The sequence below is a fragment of the Falco biarmicus genome, chromosome 1 (genome assembly GCF_023638135.1).
Source record: "Falco biarmicus isolate bFalBia1 chromosome 1, bFalBia1.pri, whole genome shotgun sequence".
In the NCBI taxonomy this organism is placed as follows: Eukaryota; Metazoa; Chordata; class Aves; order Falconiformes; family Falconidae; genus Falco; species Falco biarmicus.
This window is the reverse complement of record NC_079288.1, coordinates 37,880,578-37,896,891: the sequence shown is the minus strand read 5'-3', so window position 1 is coordinate 37,896,891 and position 16,314 is coordinate 37,880,578. Positions and strand designations below refer to the sequence as shown.

Genomic DNA, 16,314 nt, shown 5'->3' with positions numbered 1-16,314 from the left:
GATAGATTAAGCAATGTTTAAATTCATTATGATGGCATATTACACATTCATGATGAAGGTACTGAAATACACAACTCCACCCCTTACAATACTGCACACACACACACACACAAAAAAAAAAAAAATTGAGACCAAAATAGCAAAATAGAGGCCATTTTAGCACAACAGCCAGTTTCCTCTCAGTGCTGTGGTGCTTTCAATACAAGAATTGTAACTACTCAAAGAATTTCCAGGTCATTTTCAATGGATTGTTTTAGATAGACACAGAGTCACCTCACTACTTTGAGCTTACATACTGAAAAACAGCTTAATAACAAAATAACTAAAACTCAAGTTACACTTCCTTCTGTGTGCAGGGATGGACTCTGTGACGGCTCCAAGATGCAGAACAGTTTCTTCATTTAATGCTACTCTATAAATCTCTTACTTTTTCTTTACTCTTGTATACATGTAGTATTGCTAGTCTTGCTGGTTCAGGACAAAGGGTGATTAAAGGCAAACATCCTATATTTTCTCTACTTTTAAGCTCCTGTCAGAATAATTTACATTAGCTGGCTAGCAGAAGGAAACCTTTAGCTCTTGCATAAGAAAGGAATTGTTCAGATTTCAGTGTAACGCTCCGGGATTTTAATCGTATTAAATCAGTTCCTGATTTAGAGCTAATTTCCATCAATGTTAGTTATCCAAGTTTGCAATCAGAATAATCTGCCCCAGTGCACTTGTAACGCATTACTGTGAATTGTGCTTTAATTAGAGGTTTGCATCTGTACCTATCCTTGCTCCTGAGCATCTAGTTCAGGAGCTCATCTCCAAGCCCACCTGCATACCTCCTTTCTGGATACCACACCACCTATACAAGGGCTCTACACAGGGAGTTCCATCCTCATCTAACAGTACAAGTCCTAGTGGTGTTCAGCAAACTCAGGAGCTGCGAAATGCTGCAGGAACAGCCCGTATGCAGAGTCTGAGAGACATAAACAGCGCTGCCTATGCCCCGAGGTAAAGCCTGCACACACAGTTACTGCAGGACAGCCAGAGCCTGAGATCACCAACAGGCACTCGCACCACTTTTGCCCACGGCTAGGCTGAAGTAAGGCAGGGCAGGTGTACTAATAGCAGTTCTGCAGCCTGGCTAGCTGGGAGATGCTGGATGAAGAACCCCTCTTCATTCCAGAGACACTGAAACCGAGATTCCAGGGTATGATCTCACCCTTAGTTCACTCTAGAGAATGAGGAAAAGATACGGACCTCTGCAGCAAAAGGTCCTCTGACCCTACTGCCCTGACGAGAAGAAAAAAACCTGAAGCAGAGCGTGAATCACAACAGAGGTGCCACTCCCAAAACTCCTCCACTGAGGCAGCTTGAGATGATTCGATTTCTTACAGGTTTTAGTTTGGAACTGGGAGCCAGGACTTCCAGCTCTTATCCCCAGTGGCTGTTAGACCACATCCTTTGTCGCTTTTGTCTATGATAATATTTTTTTCCTATCTTTTCACACCACTGATCAGTTTATGTCCCAGATCTATCTTTTGTTGTTCTTGGCTAGTTTAGCCTACCTATCATCAAATATTAACAGTCCTAAAAAGAACCCCAGAAAGAAACGTATAAATTATTTAGCATCCTGAGCAATCTATCAGCTTCTTCAGATTGCTTTTACCTTCCAACTTCACTGCTCCTCCTTTCTGATAAGATTATTGCCTTTCAATATTTCCTTGTTTCTCCATTTTTATTCTTTTATGGACACTAATTAATCTCTGTCTTATCTCTGAATAGACTAAATCTTTGCATTGCAATGTATCTGTCCAAGCCATGTACAGAACATGCAGGAACAACTGGCAGAACATGTTCCAATTGAGTGAATCCAGCTGCAATGTTAACGTGGGAGTCAGGGCAGTGGCCCATGCTCTTTACCCCTACACCACGCAGTCCTAAAAGCAGGTTGTCCTTCTCCCTCCTCTTCGCCCAGTAAGTTTACGCCCATCCATTTACTACTGAAATTATGTACAACAAATGTAAAGAAAATTATGTAACCCATTTAGACACTCCAGTTTACAATTTCTGATTTCCTCAAAGGCACTCGGGTCTTAATTCCTTTTTGTCTTGTCATAATTTAGTCAATTACTCTCCCTCAGGCTTTTATTTTTACTAGGCCATTTTCTTCGGTACAATGACCAATATCAGCAACACCAGTGACTAGCGAGCCCACGAAAGCTGCTATGGGCGTTACTCACAAAGCAGTGCATGCTTAGGAAGCGCATACACCTGTGCAACAGAAATCCTTCGGGCTCAAAACCCACCTGTGTCCTGATCCCAAAGATCAACACCTTGCAGCATGGCCTTGTCTGGCAAGTGGTTGATTCACCACAAAACAAGGTAAGAAGTCAAAAAATACACAGAAAATGGGCAGGAGAAGAGAAATGGTAACAACCTTGTACAGAGGTGTACAAAGGGAATCTGAGCATCACATCATGGTGGGCACTGGGCCAGAAAGAGCACGCCAGGAGTTACAAGACCTGACATATTATGTTGTTCATTAGAAAACACTGTAATAATTATAGTATTAACAGCATTAGATAACATGTTAACGTATCAAGGAAGCAGCACATGAAATCACCACCCAAGAAACAAAATGCCACTCTTCCACAAGGATAAGTGGCAGTAAGTATCACTGCCAGTCAAACTGCTAGGCGTGACTGCCCGTTAAGGGCAGGGCAGAAACCCATCCTTCTATATCAAATCTCAGTACGCCAAAGATCACAAGACAGTGTTTGCAAAGGCAGCAGTCAAGGAAGTAAAATGCAAATCTCCAAGCTGGCTGTGGCATGGATTGTCAACACATGGGCATGTCTGGATACACAAAGTGCCTCTAGGAAGAGAGACCTGTGCTAGCTTGACATAGCATGCATATGTCCACACAGCACAAAGAAGTTACCTACCATCCAGGAAGGAACAGGCCTTCCCTTTCTGCCTCAGGAGCTGGTTCATCTGGAGACAATTTGGGCATCGTGCTGCATATCATGGTATAGAAAAACCTACTCTGACATCCTCCAACAGTACCTGAAACCTCCAACGACCCTGACTGTTCTGCCTATTCTGAATAAGATACGGCAAGTAAATCAGACCTGGGCAAATCCTGCCCTGCTGAATACAGTGGCCTAAGACAACAACGCAGAAGACATTGTTTTACACTACAGAAATCTGAGCCAGATTTCTACATGGGACAGCACAGTCAGAGTTGTTCTGGGCAGATGGGGGAAACAAAGGAAATGGTTAGAGGAAATTGTGCGCCAGATTTTTTCCCCTGCATGGCACAGAGACATGAGCTCCACAGCAATTTCCCACACACATCTGGAATAATCGGGTTGATGGGAAGCTGGGATGGGCCACTGGTAGAGTGGGATTCAGGTAATCTGCTGCTGTATGGCTCTCTTGACTATTGCTTTACTCCCTGCTCCCTGGTTAGACCTGGCCACAAGAGCAGAAGAGCGTGTTTCAGCCTCATCACCCCAGTGGAAGCTTATAAGGAAAACCTGTCTTGCCTGGAAGCAAGACACTCCAACTGAAATGGGGTGGAATCCCATGACCAGATCCTTAGGCATGACAGAGGCTGGAAATAAAAGACAGGTAGTAAATTCAGAACCTGCGTAACACCTTGATGGACTCATTATAAACATGTGTTGCAGAATAGAACTGTGAGTCATCTGACTAGAAGAGCTTCTCAGCTGCTAGAGCTGCCAAAACTCTGTCACACCTGGGATTTCTGGTTATAGTAGTTAAGCACAATGGCAGCAAATTAACTAATCCTTTTGAAACACATGGAAATCCAACTCTGAGGCCAGCTCCACAGTACCAACCTGTTTAATTTGTAACCTTCCTAAGGATCAGTTATCGTGAAGATGTGAGAATGAGAGCAAAAGGCCAATCTTTTAGCTTAAATTGCACTATTATCACTCAGCTCCCATTCAGAGGGCAAAGAGTAATTTGCCATGGCAACTTCTGCAAAACAACAGATTGAGGTATGCCTGAACTGTGGACTTCTTTAGAGGCTTGGTAGTTTGAAGATATATGGAAAACACCAGCTGCCTTCACTACTTCACAGCAACACAACCACTTACTTAATAAACATTAACTTCATAGCACCTTAAACTTTATACCAACCACTTGCCCATTCAAAGAATCTCTCCACTTCTTTTCTTTCAGCTCAGCTGTTGTAATTTCTCTCCTTTGCATTTCCCCACTCCCTTATTTTTTAATACCTATTATTCTCCTTTTCTCCATAGTCTCTTCCTCTTTTCCCTCATCTACTATTACCGAGGGCTTGTTCACCAGAGGATGCTCAAAGAGATACATATGAAGTTTGGGAACAAAAATTGCTGCTACACGTTTCACGGATCCCGAAGATAATAGACTGTAATGCAATACAGTTTCCCTCCACTCCGACTTGTTCTAGAGGAAAGCATAAGCAGAAGTAAACCTTAAAACCTATTTAAAAAAAAAAAAAAAAGGAGAAAGTACAGCAAGCATCAAGAGGCATCGCTAGGAAGGAAAAAACTTGGATTGCAGAACAGAGATTGCAGAACAGATCTGGATACACAATCTCACTAGACAGAATGAAGAAAACACAACATCATATTTTTACAGTGCTTAATTCAACCAAAGGCTCCAAATCAGCATAAATTGACCAGCTGTGTGAGCAATACTGTAAATGGGAATTTGTTTTCTTTACGTCAAGGTAGGATGGAAGAAATACTGTAAAAGTGTTACTTACTGAGATCTTTGTGAAAACATACAGGATCAGAGAAAGGACTGACAGGTAGACCTGAATCCGTTTCCCACCAAAACGCTTCTTCAGATACTCTGGCATTGTCACCACCTGCAGTGGGGGCAGATAAGGTTTCAGGTAATGGGGAACAGATACAAAGCAAATTAGAGGAAGTTTTTTTGCTACTCAGATACTGTATGAGTGGAGACAAAGGGAGGGAAGATGCAAACACAGTTACAAGGAAGAGCAGCTCCAGGAATCGAAGGAGAACAAGGAGGGAGTACCAAGCACTTCTCATCACAGGTCTCAGAACAAAGAACCCTCACTTGTCAAATACATACAGACATCATATAGTACAATTCTAGCACACTTGATCTCGTGCCATTCACAATGGCTTTGCAATATTCAAGACCTGGTCCACAAACATGAGCAGCAAAGAAAAGCATCACGTACTGTTTTCACTTACCCCAGCTTTGATGTAGATGGGCACAAACAGCCATCCTAGAACAACCACAAATATCAGAGCCTGCAGCCAAGACAAGATCAGCTGAGTTAGCCTCCTCTAGACAGCACCCCCACAGAGCATTTATCAAACCCAACAGCAACTAGAGAACACTGAAATCACATAAACCTGGGTACTGTAGGGGTGACAAGGGAGGAGGGACTGCTCTGTCCTTTGATTTACAGTTGAAAATTTGGGAATGAAATCTTGGCCAAAAACTCGTGTCAGGTTTTATACAGCCTGGATCTCAGGCTACACTCCCAGAGAAGCACACATGATAATACATATTCTGGAAAGACAATTGATTTCTGCTCACAGACTTGCCCTCTAGTATCACAGCACCACTCCAGCAGCAGCACCAGGCTATCCTAGCCCTGTCCAGGGCAAGCTCAGGGAGCCTGCTTTAATAATGGTTAAAATGCAACCAGCCCAAAAGACTATAATTTCTGGGAAATATTAAGGAAGGTGAGGTTTGCTGCCTGAGACCTATTTGCTAACAACTTGCTCCCAGAGCCACTAATGCAGGTTGCTTTCCCACTCAGAATCAGGCACGCTGTAACGGTATGCTGTGACATCTGCAAAGTACTGGGGAGAGTAGCACTTCTGATGATTATTTTGATCATTGACTGCCTTCTGCACTGTGTCTGTGTGAGATTGTTGTAAAACATATGGCCATCTCACATTCTGTACAGGATGTGCCTCATGCATTTTGTAAAATATTTTGTATTTCAACATTACCATTCCATAGTATAATGTGTGTTACCATGCGTATTTTGCAAACTATAGATCTTAGTGTATTGCAGCGTCACAGTTTTCTGACTTATAATGGCTAGGAAATGCTGTCTGATACAGAGTTGTACATATTTAAATAGACAAACACAGAACAAAAACCTGCTCTCAGAGCTGCACTCTGAATTCATTCTGTTGGCAGGACTTAGAGGGCTGTCCTAACTGTTATCTTTTAAGTTCTGCCCTTAGATCAAAACCATAAAGATGGACAAGAAATACTGGGCCAGCTTCTGCTGTCATACTAATACAACTTAGAAATTATTTCAGTGGAATAATAGTGAACACAAGGATGATAACAGTCAAAGTTAGTATTTCTTTCAAGAGGAGAGTCAGATTATACAGCCAAGAGCAATATTTCCACCATGTCTATTAACCTGTACACTAGTCCCTCTATGTCATAACTAATGAACTATATAGTATATCTGCTCAAATACACAGATGCATCATTGCTTCTTCCTAAACAACAATTGTTGTACCCTGTGTATTGATATTAGTCCACAAACAAGGTCCCAGGAGATGAAGTGTTAGAGGTGGATACGGCTGAAGAAGGATACGGGTCCTAGAGATTTGAATACCATGAAATTTCAAGCAGTGATCGTTCTATTTTGTTTTACTTAGTTTTAGTATAAAGAGAAGGGCATTCAGGTTTGTTACAGGACTAGTGTAATCAAATAGAGAAAAATGTCAGATTAATTATGCATGTCTCATAGAATTCATTTTAGCCTTTATCCTTCTCCTTAAATATGTATATCATATGAATACTCGACTATCTGCAGCAACCATGCACTTGCTATAGAAAAAAGCCAAATCCCTCAGGGTGGTATGCTTCTTTCACTGAGCAAAATTGAATGTAGAGAAACTATTGACCTATGTATGCTCATTAAGTCCTTTGTGTTATGGTATAATCCCTTCCATGAAGGTGAATTCAGCAGAACAAGGGCATTACTACCCACACCCACAGAGCCTGAGAATACAAGGAAATGGACTGTTTTAGCTCACGTGAAACTCCATGCTGTTGCAGTTAACACTACTTATGGTACTTCAAGTAGTTCATTTAAAGTCAGCTTGGGTATCTCTACCCTATACTTCAACCATAAGCAAAACACGCATAATTAGAGGAAGGAGAAAGTAAAGAAGAAAAGTTACTTGGAATGCAGGTGGTTGTGAAGGATGCCCAAAATTTCTTATAGCCTGTGAAGAAACCAAAGCCCCTTCAACAATTCCTACACAGCAAAATGCTGTAAAAAATACTATGGATTACAAAATTAACTGATAAATTCTTCCCAACATCCTGCAGTCTGAAAGTGCTCTTTATAAATATCTTAAAAGTATTCAAAAGAGATGTACAAAGAGAATACATCAGGTTATTTGGTTCAAGTGCTCTCTAAAAAGCTTCATCCAACAGAAGCAGGTCATGTGCTCCCAAGTGTCTTGGACAAGGAGCAAGGAAGATGAGCTAAATAGTGGATTGTGTTGGCACTTACTGGTCTGTACAGAAAACAGGTGTTGCCAAGCACAAACTTTAACAGTCCTAAATTATTTAGGCAGTGTTATTTTGATTAATCTCTGTAGATAATTTTGATGACATAAATATATTCACTTAAATGCATGCCACTTACATTCCATTCATATCCTCCAATGGCAATTCCTCCAGCTGCTGCTGTTCCTGCTATTCCCACAAAATGTCCACTGCCAATGTTACTGGCAAACAGAGAAGCACCAATCTGGAAACAGAAAGAACAATATTTGGCTCTTAGGCCCTGTTCATAGCAACTTGAAAAAATCATGTTCATTTGGCAATTTGAACTCATGCCTATCTATCATCATAAGAATGATTGACAACTAACTTCCCTGACAACTTTCAGGACTCCCTTTTATTGCTCCCCCTCAAACCTGAGACTCCAGCCATTACATCTACAACAATGAGAAAGGATAGGATGTTGCATAGTAGATCTTCTTCCAATTGAGTCAGTTTATTACACCAATATAGATTTTAAAATATTTGCAAAACTTGGCTAACTGACATTTGGATGACGTCCAAACCATTAGGGAAGATGACTGTGATCTGTCTTGCTCAAGGAGGAAACAGTTAGTGCATACCCACTTGTCAAAGTGGCCCTCCCTACTTCATATTCCACAGTCTTTTGAACTAAATGTATCATCGGTGAGAGCTGTACAGACCTTTTACTTGATTTCACTTTTATTCAAAAGATATTTGATTATTGAATTAAATTCTGTAAGCTGTACGGCAGAAATACCTGTTGAGAAAGTGCTTCTGTTAGATACAAACAACAGGAAATCAAGGAGTTATATTTCAGAAGTGCTGGGTGTCTAAGACCCCCAAATATTGCACTGAACGTACAAACAGAACAGTGTGGAGAACATAGGAATTGATGAACAGGGAGACATTTTAAAAAAATGAAAGGTTTAGGTTGGATTACAGACAAGCAGGAGCTGTTCACATAAGACAGATGTGCCAAAGGATCTAATTCTTTATCAAATAGCTCAGACAACAGAAAAGATGACAGAAAAGGTATGAGCTTCATTTCCTCAAAATAAAACCATTAAAGGCAGCAGAAATGCCTAGTGATAATTTACAAGGTCAGATGTTAAAGGACACAGGGTGAGAACTCAAGCATGAAAAAGGTTGGATTGGGTATCGCAAGCAAAGATGTGAGCTGGATGTTCTGAGATGAAGCAATGTGAGTGAACATTTTTAATTTTTCTTTTATTTTTTTCTACAAAGAAGAAAAGCAAATGGTTAAAAATCAAAGCATATAGAAAGTAGGCAAAAGAACCTCTGTGACCAGCCTGTAATGCTCTCATTTGAGGCAGACCTCTTGTGTTGAAAGATCTCAAGGTGCTGAAAAATGGGGTTTTAGACATATGAACCTAGGACCTGCAGCTGGCACATTCTCCTTATGTAGTTCCCAAGTACAGGTGGCTGGAATATGCTCGGAGTCCCCTTACAAAAGGGAGAAATATTCCTTGTCTGCAATTCACTTGGAGATTTTTAGGGTCCTAAAATGTACATAAAGGGAACAGTTACAAATTTTCAGGTCTGCAGTCACTGCAGTGAGTAGCAGTAAAAACTGAGTCAATCTTTCTGAGAGCACAGGGACAACTGACTGAGATTCAGGAGGGCAAAAGGGATTTCATCACAGAGACCCACTTCTGCAGATCAGATTTATTCTATAGAGCTATGCCACAGCCAGGAACAGCAACCATGCTCTTTAACTCACAAACCTAATGTCTAATCACAAAATAGATTTTCCTCCCCCATTTTTTATATGCAACATACAAACAAATTCATCAGAGGATTCCATTATTTCTTTTCTCCTTTGCTCAGTTTCATCTCCTGATTTCTTCTAGTCTTTTTGCAGACTGTTCTTTTGCTGTGACAGGACACATACGTCTCTAAGTTCACTCAGTTCTGGATTTTTTAAAATATTTTTTTCTTTTATTACACATTTCTAGAAGTCAGTTGGGCCCTACAGAAGTGTAACCAGTTTGTCAGATGACAGATATTTGTACAGGAATTATAAGTGTTGCAACAAGCATTAGCAAATAAGCCAGAGAGATCACTGGTAAGAATGAAAACTTTTTCTTCTAACCTCTCTGTGACAGTAACGGTGTTTTCCCAGCAATGATCATGAAGAAACAAATACCATTTATAGCAAGCATGAGCACTGTTGTCCAGTGCTTTCCCTTGGAGATGAATAATTAAACTTAAATCTAGGTTACTAGAAATGCAATCACCAGAAAAGATTAACCACATCAATCTCTGATTTCATTTGATGTGTTCCCTCTCCTGTTTCAAAAGCTTAAAATGTGCTGCAAGCAGATCCAAGTAACAAAAGCAGCTAATGAAGAACTGACAGCTATAGCAAGCTTTAGCTCCTTGCCTAAAACCCCGGGACATACTGTAGCACTCATTGACAATCCTGTGTTCCCAACTTTTCGCAGAGCACACTTGTATGGCAAGAAAAATACAAACCCAAACCAAAACAACACAAAATTACCACATATTTAGGGCCAGCGCAAGGACAAAGCAGTGTGAATGCAGGTACCACCTTCACTTTCTAGATTTTCTTCTCTGAATCCCTACAAACACCCAGTGCAGCAGAGCTGTAAGATCAGCACATTCTAGTAACGGATGCAATTTTAAAAATGGGGTTTAATGTTATGTACACATGGAAAGGTAGAACATGGCTTCATAGCTGGGAAAACACATATTACTCTGAAAACTGCAGTGTGGTTAAAGCCGGAGGAACGTTTACCAAACATACTTGCACTCTGTTAGCTGCTGATGCCAGAGGGGAAAGACAAATTTCCAACCTGCCACGGCAGTACTTTGAGGATGAAGGAAGAATGCAGGTGAGCTCTGGGCCCAAGCTTTCCTGGTGAAGTACTTACTGCTGTGGTATTTGTGTTATAAATTGTGTATATAAAGGCTGATTACTGGAACTGCTCCATTTACCATGGGTAGATGCTGCAGTACACCTATGTGTGCCCTAAAGAACGCTGTGCTGAACCGGGGATGGGGTGGTGGCGATGACAGAAGGAAACAATTTTCTAGAAGTGTTAACTTCTCAGCGAATGTGTTCATGAGTTGATTTTAAAAACAGATCTAGGAGGAAAAGCAAAGAAGAAAGTTGATTGAAAGGAACAAAAGCTGTTAAGAGGGAAAGAGAGGACAAACAACTGAACTAACCTGAGGCAAAGGTGGAACATTAACTCTCTTAAAATCTTTTAAGAGGTCAGGTTTTAACAAAAGTACTCTGTTCAGGAAAAGTACCACCACACTGCAGATAGATGATGATCGCTCTGTTTTTTCCAAGTTATTCATTAACCATTTCACCTTGCTCTTTTCATTAACTTGAGGATGCACTGACATCCCAGCACTCGCTGTTCCAAATCATATACAATGTACTTTACAAACCAGTGACCACTGCAGCGACAGCGTGCAGGCTTCACAGCTTACAGCTTTTCTCCCTCCCAGGACCTGCTAATACGTATCCTACACCCCTAATGTCCGCTTTCCTGCTTGAAAGTGTTAGCTTGGCATCAAACCCTTTTCCTTGATCCCAACCATGCCCTGCCTATGGCCTTTTAGCCCCTTTACAGAGATCAGCATGAGGTCGTGAGTTGTCTCTCCTCCCAGGGGTCACCTGCAGAAGTTGCTTCCTAAACTGCTCTTCCCTGGACAAATGTCTCATTCCCTTCTTTGAGAACTGCTCCTTGACAGTGTCCATGCTTTTCTTTAACTCACAACTCTTCCCTGCAACATGTGACTGTACGTTGATGGAAGGCCATCATTTTTTCCTACCTCAGTTTTTTGGTATCACTCTTATAAAACTTTGGAAAAATCGGTATGCTGCTTATAATGGAATAAGCCGCCCTTCCAAGGCTCTGACACCTAAAGAAAAACGTGTAGTTTTTTATTCTGCTTTCAAAATTACTCTGCAAACTCTATGTATTGCATTCTTGCCAAATTAAACATTTATGTACTTCCCAATTCACTAAGCAAGAAAGATGGACATACAAACACATCAAATATATCTCTGACTTCTGAAGTTGGAACAGCCCAGTTGCAAGCAGGCTGATCTGATACCTTTCCACCTTTGTCCTGTGAGGCAGAAACACCACCTCCCAGCCAGCTGGAAAATTCTGACGGATTCTACAGAAATCTGTTTCACTGAACTTTTCCTTTTCTACCAGCACTTTGCTTTGATTACTTTATTATTCTTTTTACTCTGAAAACTTCACACTATTCTTTGCATGGAACTTGACAAAATAATTTAATGTTTTATTCCACTTTACCCAACAAAAAAGGAAATAACAAATCTTATTCTACCAGAGTTGTCTTTCCTGGCTCCTCCTAGCAGCATCAGATTCAGCAAGTGGGGAGAATTTTGAGAATATGAAAAACTTAACTGGATGGAGAGGTCAGAGGAGGCATGCCAGTGGTCAGTTCTGACGGGTATCAAAATAAGCCATGCAGAACCAAAGCAAAAATATGTTGGCTTTTTTTCCTTAATTCTTACCTGTCTTACAAAGATCAACATGTGACAACAAACAAGCTGAGTTACATTTCTGTTTAAAGCGTAGTGTGTCCTTGACTCTGCATGTTTCCTACTTGCTGCTCAGTAAATCTTTCTAACCATGACAGCCGGATTTCAGATGCCCAGCAGATACTTTGTCCTATTAGCGTTTATGCCTCAGGCACTGAGGTACACGAGGTAACCCATACTTTTGTGCAGACAGCTCTGTCTGCAAAACTACAGAACCTGAAGAACAAAATTCAAAAGCAGGAAAGCTTCAAAATTGAAGGGTTGTTTTTTTCAATTGTGCATGAAACCCTGTTAATCCTTGTAAGAGTGGCTGTTAGCGAAGCTGACTCTTCTCTGGGAACAGATACTTCATTTCCACGGTAGAAAGCATTTGGCTGAACCTAACTGGTCCAGCTAACAAAAGAAGCTAAAGTTGGTTTGCAAGACCTACTGTTACAAATCCGTCACTTCCCTCAAGCTTCTTTGTGTCTTTTTGGAAAGAGCAGAGCTAGTTATGAGTATTTAAAGAGCCATATGTGTCTTCCCTGAAGACATTTCCTTCAAAGCCCAAGAGACCAAAACCAGTTTCTTGAAGATTCTTCTCTCAGTTCCTGTAAAAAGAGCGTGGAAAGGGCACAGCATTTCATACCATTAGGATTAACCAATGACGGATTTCAATTTCTGGCAATAGTGAGAATGTAATTATATACCTTGATCCCTAATTAACTACTGTCACTACTGAATTGGCTCATCTACTGCATAAGAGCAGTGATTTCAGTGAACAAACACTGAAGGACCTATTACCTCAGCAGAAGAGTCAGAAAAGCCTAACCATGGGCTTGGTTCTGCAAAACACGAAGCGACGTTCATGGATCCTGCTGCAGCCAACACTCGGAGCCTGGCCCAGGAGAACTGTGTTGCCTCTACTTTATACACAGTGAAACTGAATCACAATCAGGCAAAGTGACTGACAAACACTATAAAAAAAAAAAAAAAACAAAAAACCAAAAAACCAAACCCTATCAAAAGTGGAACTAACCTCCAGCCCTTGATTACCAGGGTCTGCTCTAGTCTACTAAACCACAGCTACTCCATCGTTTAAGTGAACAGAATCCCTTTCCCAGGCTTGTCAGTAAGAGATCCCGTCACACTGCTAATGAGCCTTTTCCCTTGTGCTCTCAGAAAAGCCACTTACGGCTGCCCTGTGTAGAACATATCACAAGCACTGACAAACACAGTTTAAGGGAATTAAGTTTATAACAAGTTTGTGGAAGGGTTTTGTGTTCTGGGTGGGTTTATGTTTCATTTTTCTCTGTTCCAGAAAGCAATTATAGGGCAAGGGTCACTATGCTGAAATGGCAGGGAAGAAATCTGATAAATAAAGAGTTCGCATAGAAAAAAACTTCCCCCACCCTGCGTCTTACGTGCAGACTGTGGAAATCACATCCGCAAACCTGCTGAGAGTATACTCTGTCCCCTCACGCCACTGATGAGTAAGCTGAACAAGACTGGACCCAGAAGTGACCCCAGAGTACTTCAGCTACACGCCCCCAGCTAGGCTGTGCCACTGATCACAGCCCTCACAATCCGCCTCACTGGCCACACTTCCTGAGCTCACTATGAGGATGTTATCAGATGTTATGTATCAGAGCTTTCCAGAACTACACCAGGTTAGTCCTGATGTGGCACAAAAGACTAGTCAAAGCACGGGAAAAGTAAAAAAACCCACACAGCATTAGCTGTTGCAGAACCGAGATCACATCTTGGACTGAACTTTCTATACTTTCATTGGTTTCCTAGTCGTTTCAGCCCAGTTTGCACCAGGTGATGGACATCCTATCTACCTGCTGAACTGTGGGGAATAGGTGTTTTGGAATCTCTTGTTATCCAAGGCAAACTTTCCAAGGTGGTGCTGCTGACATGGTATTTAGTTTGTGGTTTGAGTGCTTCTCATTTGTTTATTTTGTGTGATACCAGGATGAATAGCAAGAAGGGTCTGTTTTTATGGTGCAGGAAGACACTCCTGACATTCCAAAGGGAAGTATTGAAGGGGTGGTCTACAACTCCACTGACAACTAGCACTTCATCCATGCTGAGCTTGCAGTGTTTGGGAAGGAGGGATGACCCTACCAGCAACCACTGCGATGTTGGGTCATCCCTTTTGTCTTCCCGCTGGAGGACGGGAGCTTGCTGAATCTGTCAGGTTAGTGTTGGCAGAGAACTTGGAGTTAGATAATCTTCCCAGGGGTTCAGGGAAAGCATTAGGAGTTCTCAGTGGCACCGAAGCAAGACAGAAGTTTTTTACAGTGAGTCTTTCCTGCCTTGCTGCTTCCACCTTCATTTGCATCTGCACAAAAGGGTATTCATATTCACCCCTGACAGGCATACAGAATTGCACAAGGTTAAAACCAGCCCACTGATCAAAGTGACAGTTAAGCAAAGTAATCTCTCCCCCTAGAATGATGGGATTTATCTTAAAATAACTTGGAAACTTTCTCTTTCCTCAGTCTTCCAATGGAACTTGAATTTTCTTAGATCTACTATACCAAACGAAGAAACCTTTTACTGTCATTGGCATTTAATCTTTCTATGTCATTAAAGAGGCAGTCCCAATGCCTTCTGAAGGCAGAGAGCAGGCTCCCTGAAGCACAAGAAGACTGAAAGATATGTAGGTATTTCTGCATCTTACTTCAAGAAAATTCCTACCTTTTTAGACAACAAATACTTACTGTCACTCTCCCTAATCCTGTAGCTGAATCCATGTGGGTGGAATCTTGAATCAAAAGTCTTAATTAGGTGCAAAAACATTTTTGGAGACTGAATGCAAGGTCAGGAATGTTGAGGATTTCCATTCAGGCACAGGGAAGCATGTACAACTCAAGTAATACAGAAAATGCAGGTTTGATTAAGTCTCCTGCTTTTCCAAGAAGTCACACTAAATAGAATCTATGATCTGGAAGAAATAGATAATTGTTTCTAATATCATTTCTGCCAAAGGCCTGATGGATAGCTATGAACTCGTTTTGTGTCTGTGACCCCTTTTCTCCACCTTGGAAGAGAACACAGATCCACAGAAGACAAACAATGTAAGTCACAGATAATCTTTAAAAAAATGTAAACTACATTTTACCAATAACTTATCATAATGTTTTCAGGATTTTATCCTTGTACAGACCAGAACTTGTTACTAAAAGTGGAAACAACAGAGCAATATGAGGAAAAAGTTCAGTAAATTAACTCTTCTCTGCGATGATCTCAAAACGAGCCAGCTTGTTTGAGTGCAGTGAAAGTAAAAAATTCAAACTATTGAAAAGTTTTAAAGTGGGCTGAAAAGCAAAGCACTGGATTTGTCTACACTGACACGACCAATGTACCTAAGTTCAAACAAGTTGGTCTCATAATGAAGACAGCTCAGAGCTCAACAGGGACAACTTCCCCAACACTTTTCCCTGCCTGTCAGGTGGCTTTTGTTGTGCAGTTTGCCCTGTGCCACCATGGCTAGAGAAAGAGTTCGAACTGTGCCTACACAACATAGCCATCACAGTCTCAACAGCATTGTAGGGATACTTAATATTTAAGGACTAGATACAGTCATATGGAAGTGGATGCACACACACATATGTATGTTTTATATACACACACAATATATATAGCACTCACCGGCCACCAAACCATGCTTCGTCCAGCCAGGAAGAATCCACCTACTGTCCCACGGTTGGTTGAGTACATAGCCTGGAGAAAAGCAAGCAAGCAAGCAAGCAAGATTGAATCATATTTTAAGTATAACAGGCAAGATAAACCCAGACTAAAAACAAACAGCTAGAATTAAGCGATAATATGTATGGGGAGAGTAAAGTGGAAGAAATAAAAAGAGAGTGGTTAAAAAGAAAAAGTTTATGATGAAGAAAATAATACAACTGAATAATGATTCTTGCATCTAGGTCTACATTAACCATTCACACTTCATAGCTTCACCTTTCATTACAGTGCAAAATATTAAAATAAAATTTAATTTAACTAAAAATGATCAAATAAAAGCTCATATGAACACATCAGGTATGCAATGTCTTTGACTTCAGGCATCAAAAAAGACTGTAAGTTGCAACTTCATTAACAGAAAGTGTGCAGCTTTTTTATTCAATATTATCCAACCCCAGAAAATACCTACAAAAATCTATTTTCTTGTTGTGATATCAGCATTGTACCCA

General features: G+C 40.9%; 1 protein-coding gene across 2 annotated transcripts in view; it reads right to left on the bottom strand.

Annotated features, from left to right (window-relative positions):
* SLC5A1 (solute carrier family 5 member 1) overlaps window positions 1-16,314 on the bottom strand; it is a 31,627-nt gene that overhangs the window by 11,278 nt on the left and 4,035 nt on the right. For both annotated transcript variants that reach the window (XM_056326520.1, XM_056326518.1), the window contains 4 exons: window positions 15,767-15,838; window positions 7,673-7,777; window positions 5,229-5,288; window positions 4,769-4,873 (listed from right to left, as the gene is read on the bottom strand). In XM_056326520.1, coding sequence (XP_056182495.1) covers window positions 4,769-4,873; window positions 5,229-5,288; window positions 7,673-7,777; window positions 15,767-15,835 — 339 coding nt within the window. In that variant the 5' untranslated portion in view covers window positions 15,836-15,838. The remainder of the gene's footprint in view (window positions 1-4,768; window positions 4,874-5,228; window positions 5,289-7,672; window positions 7,778-15,766; window positions 15,839-16,314) is intronic.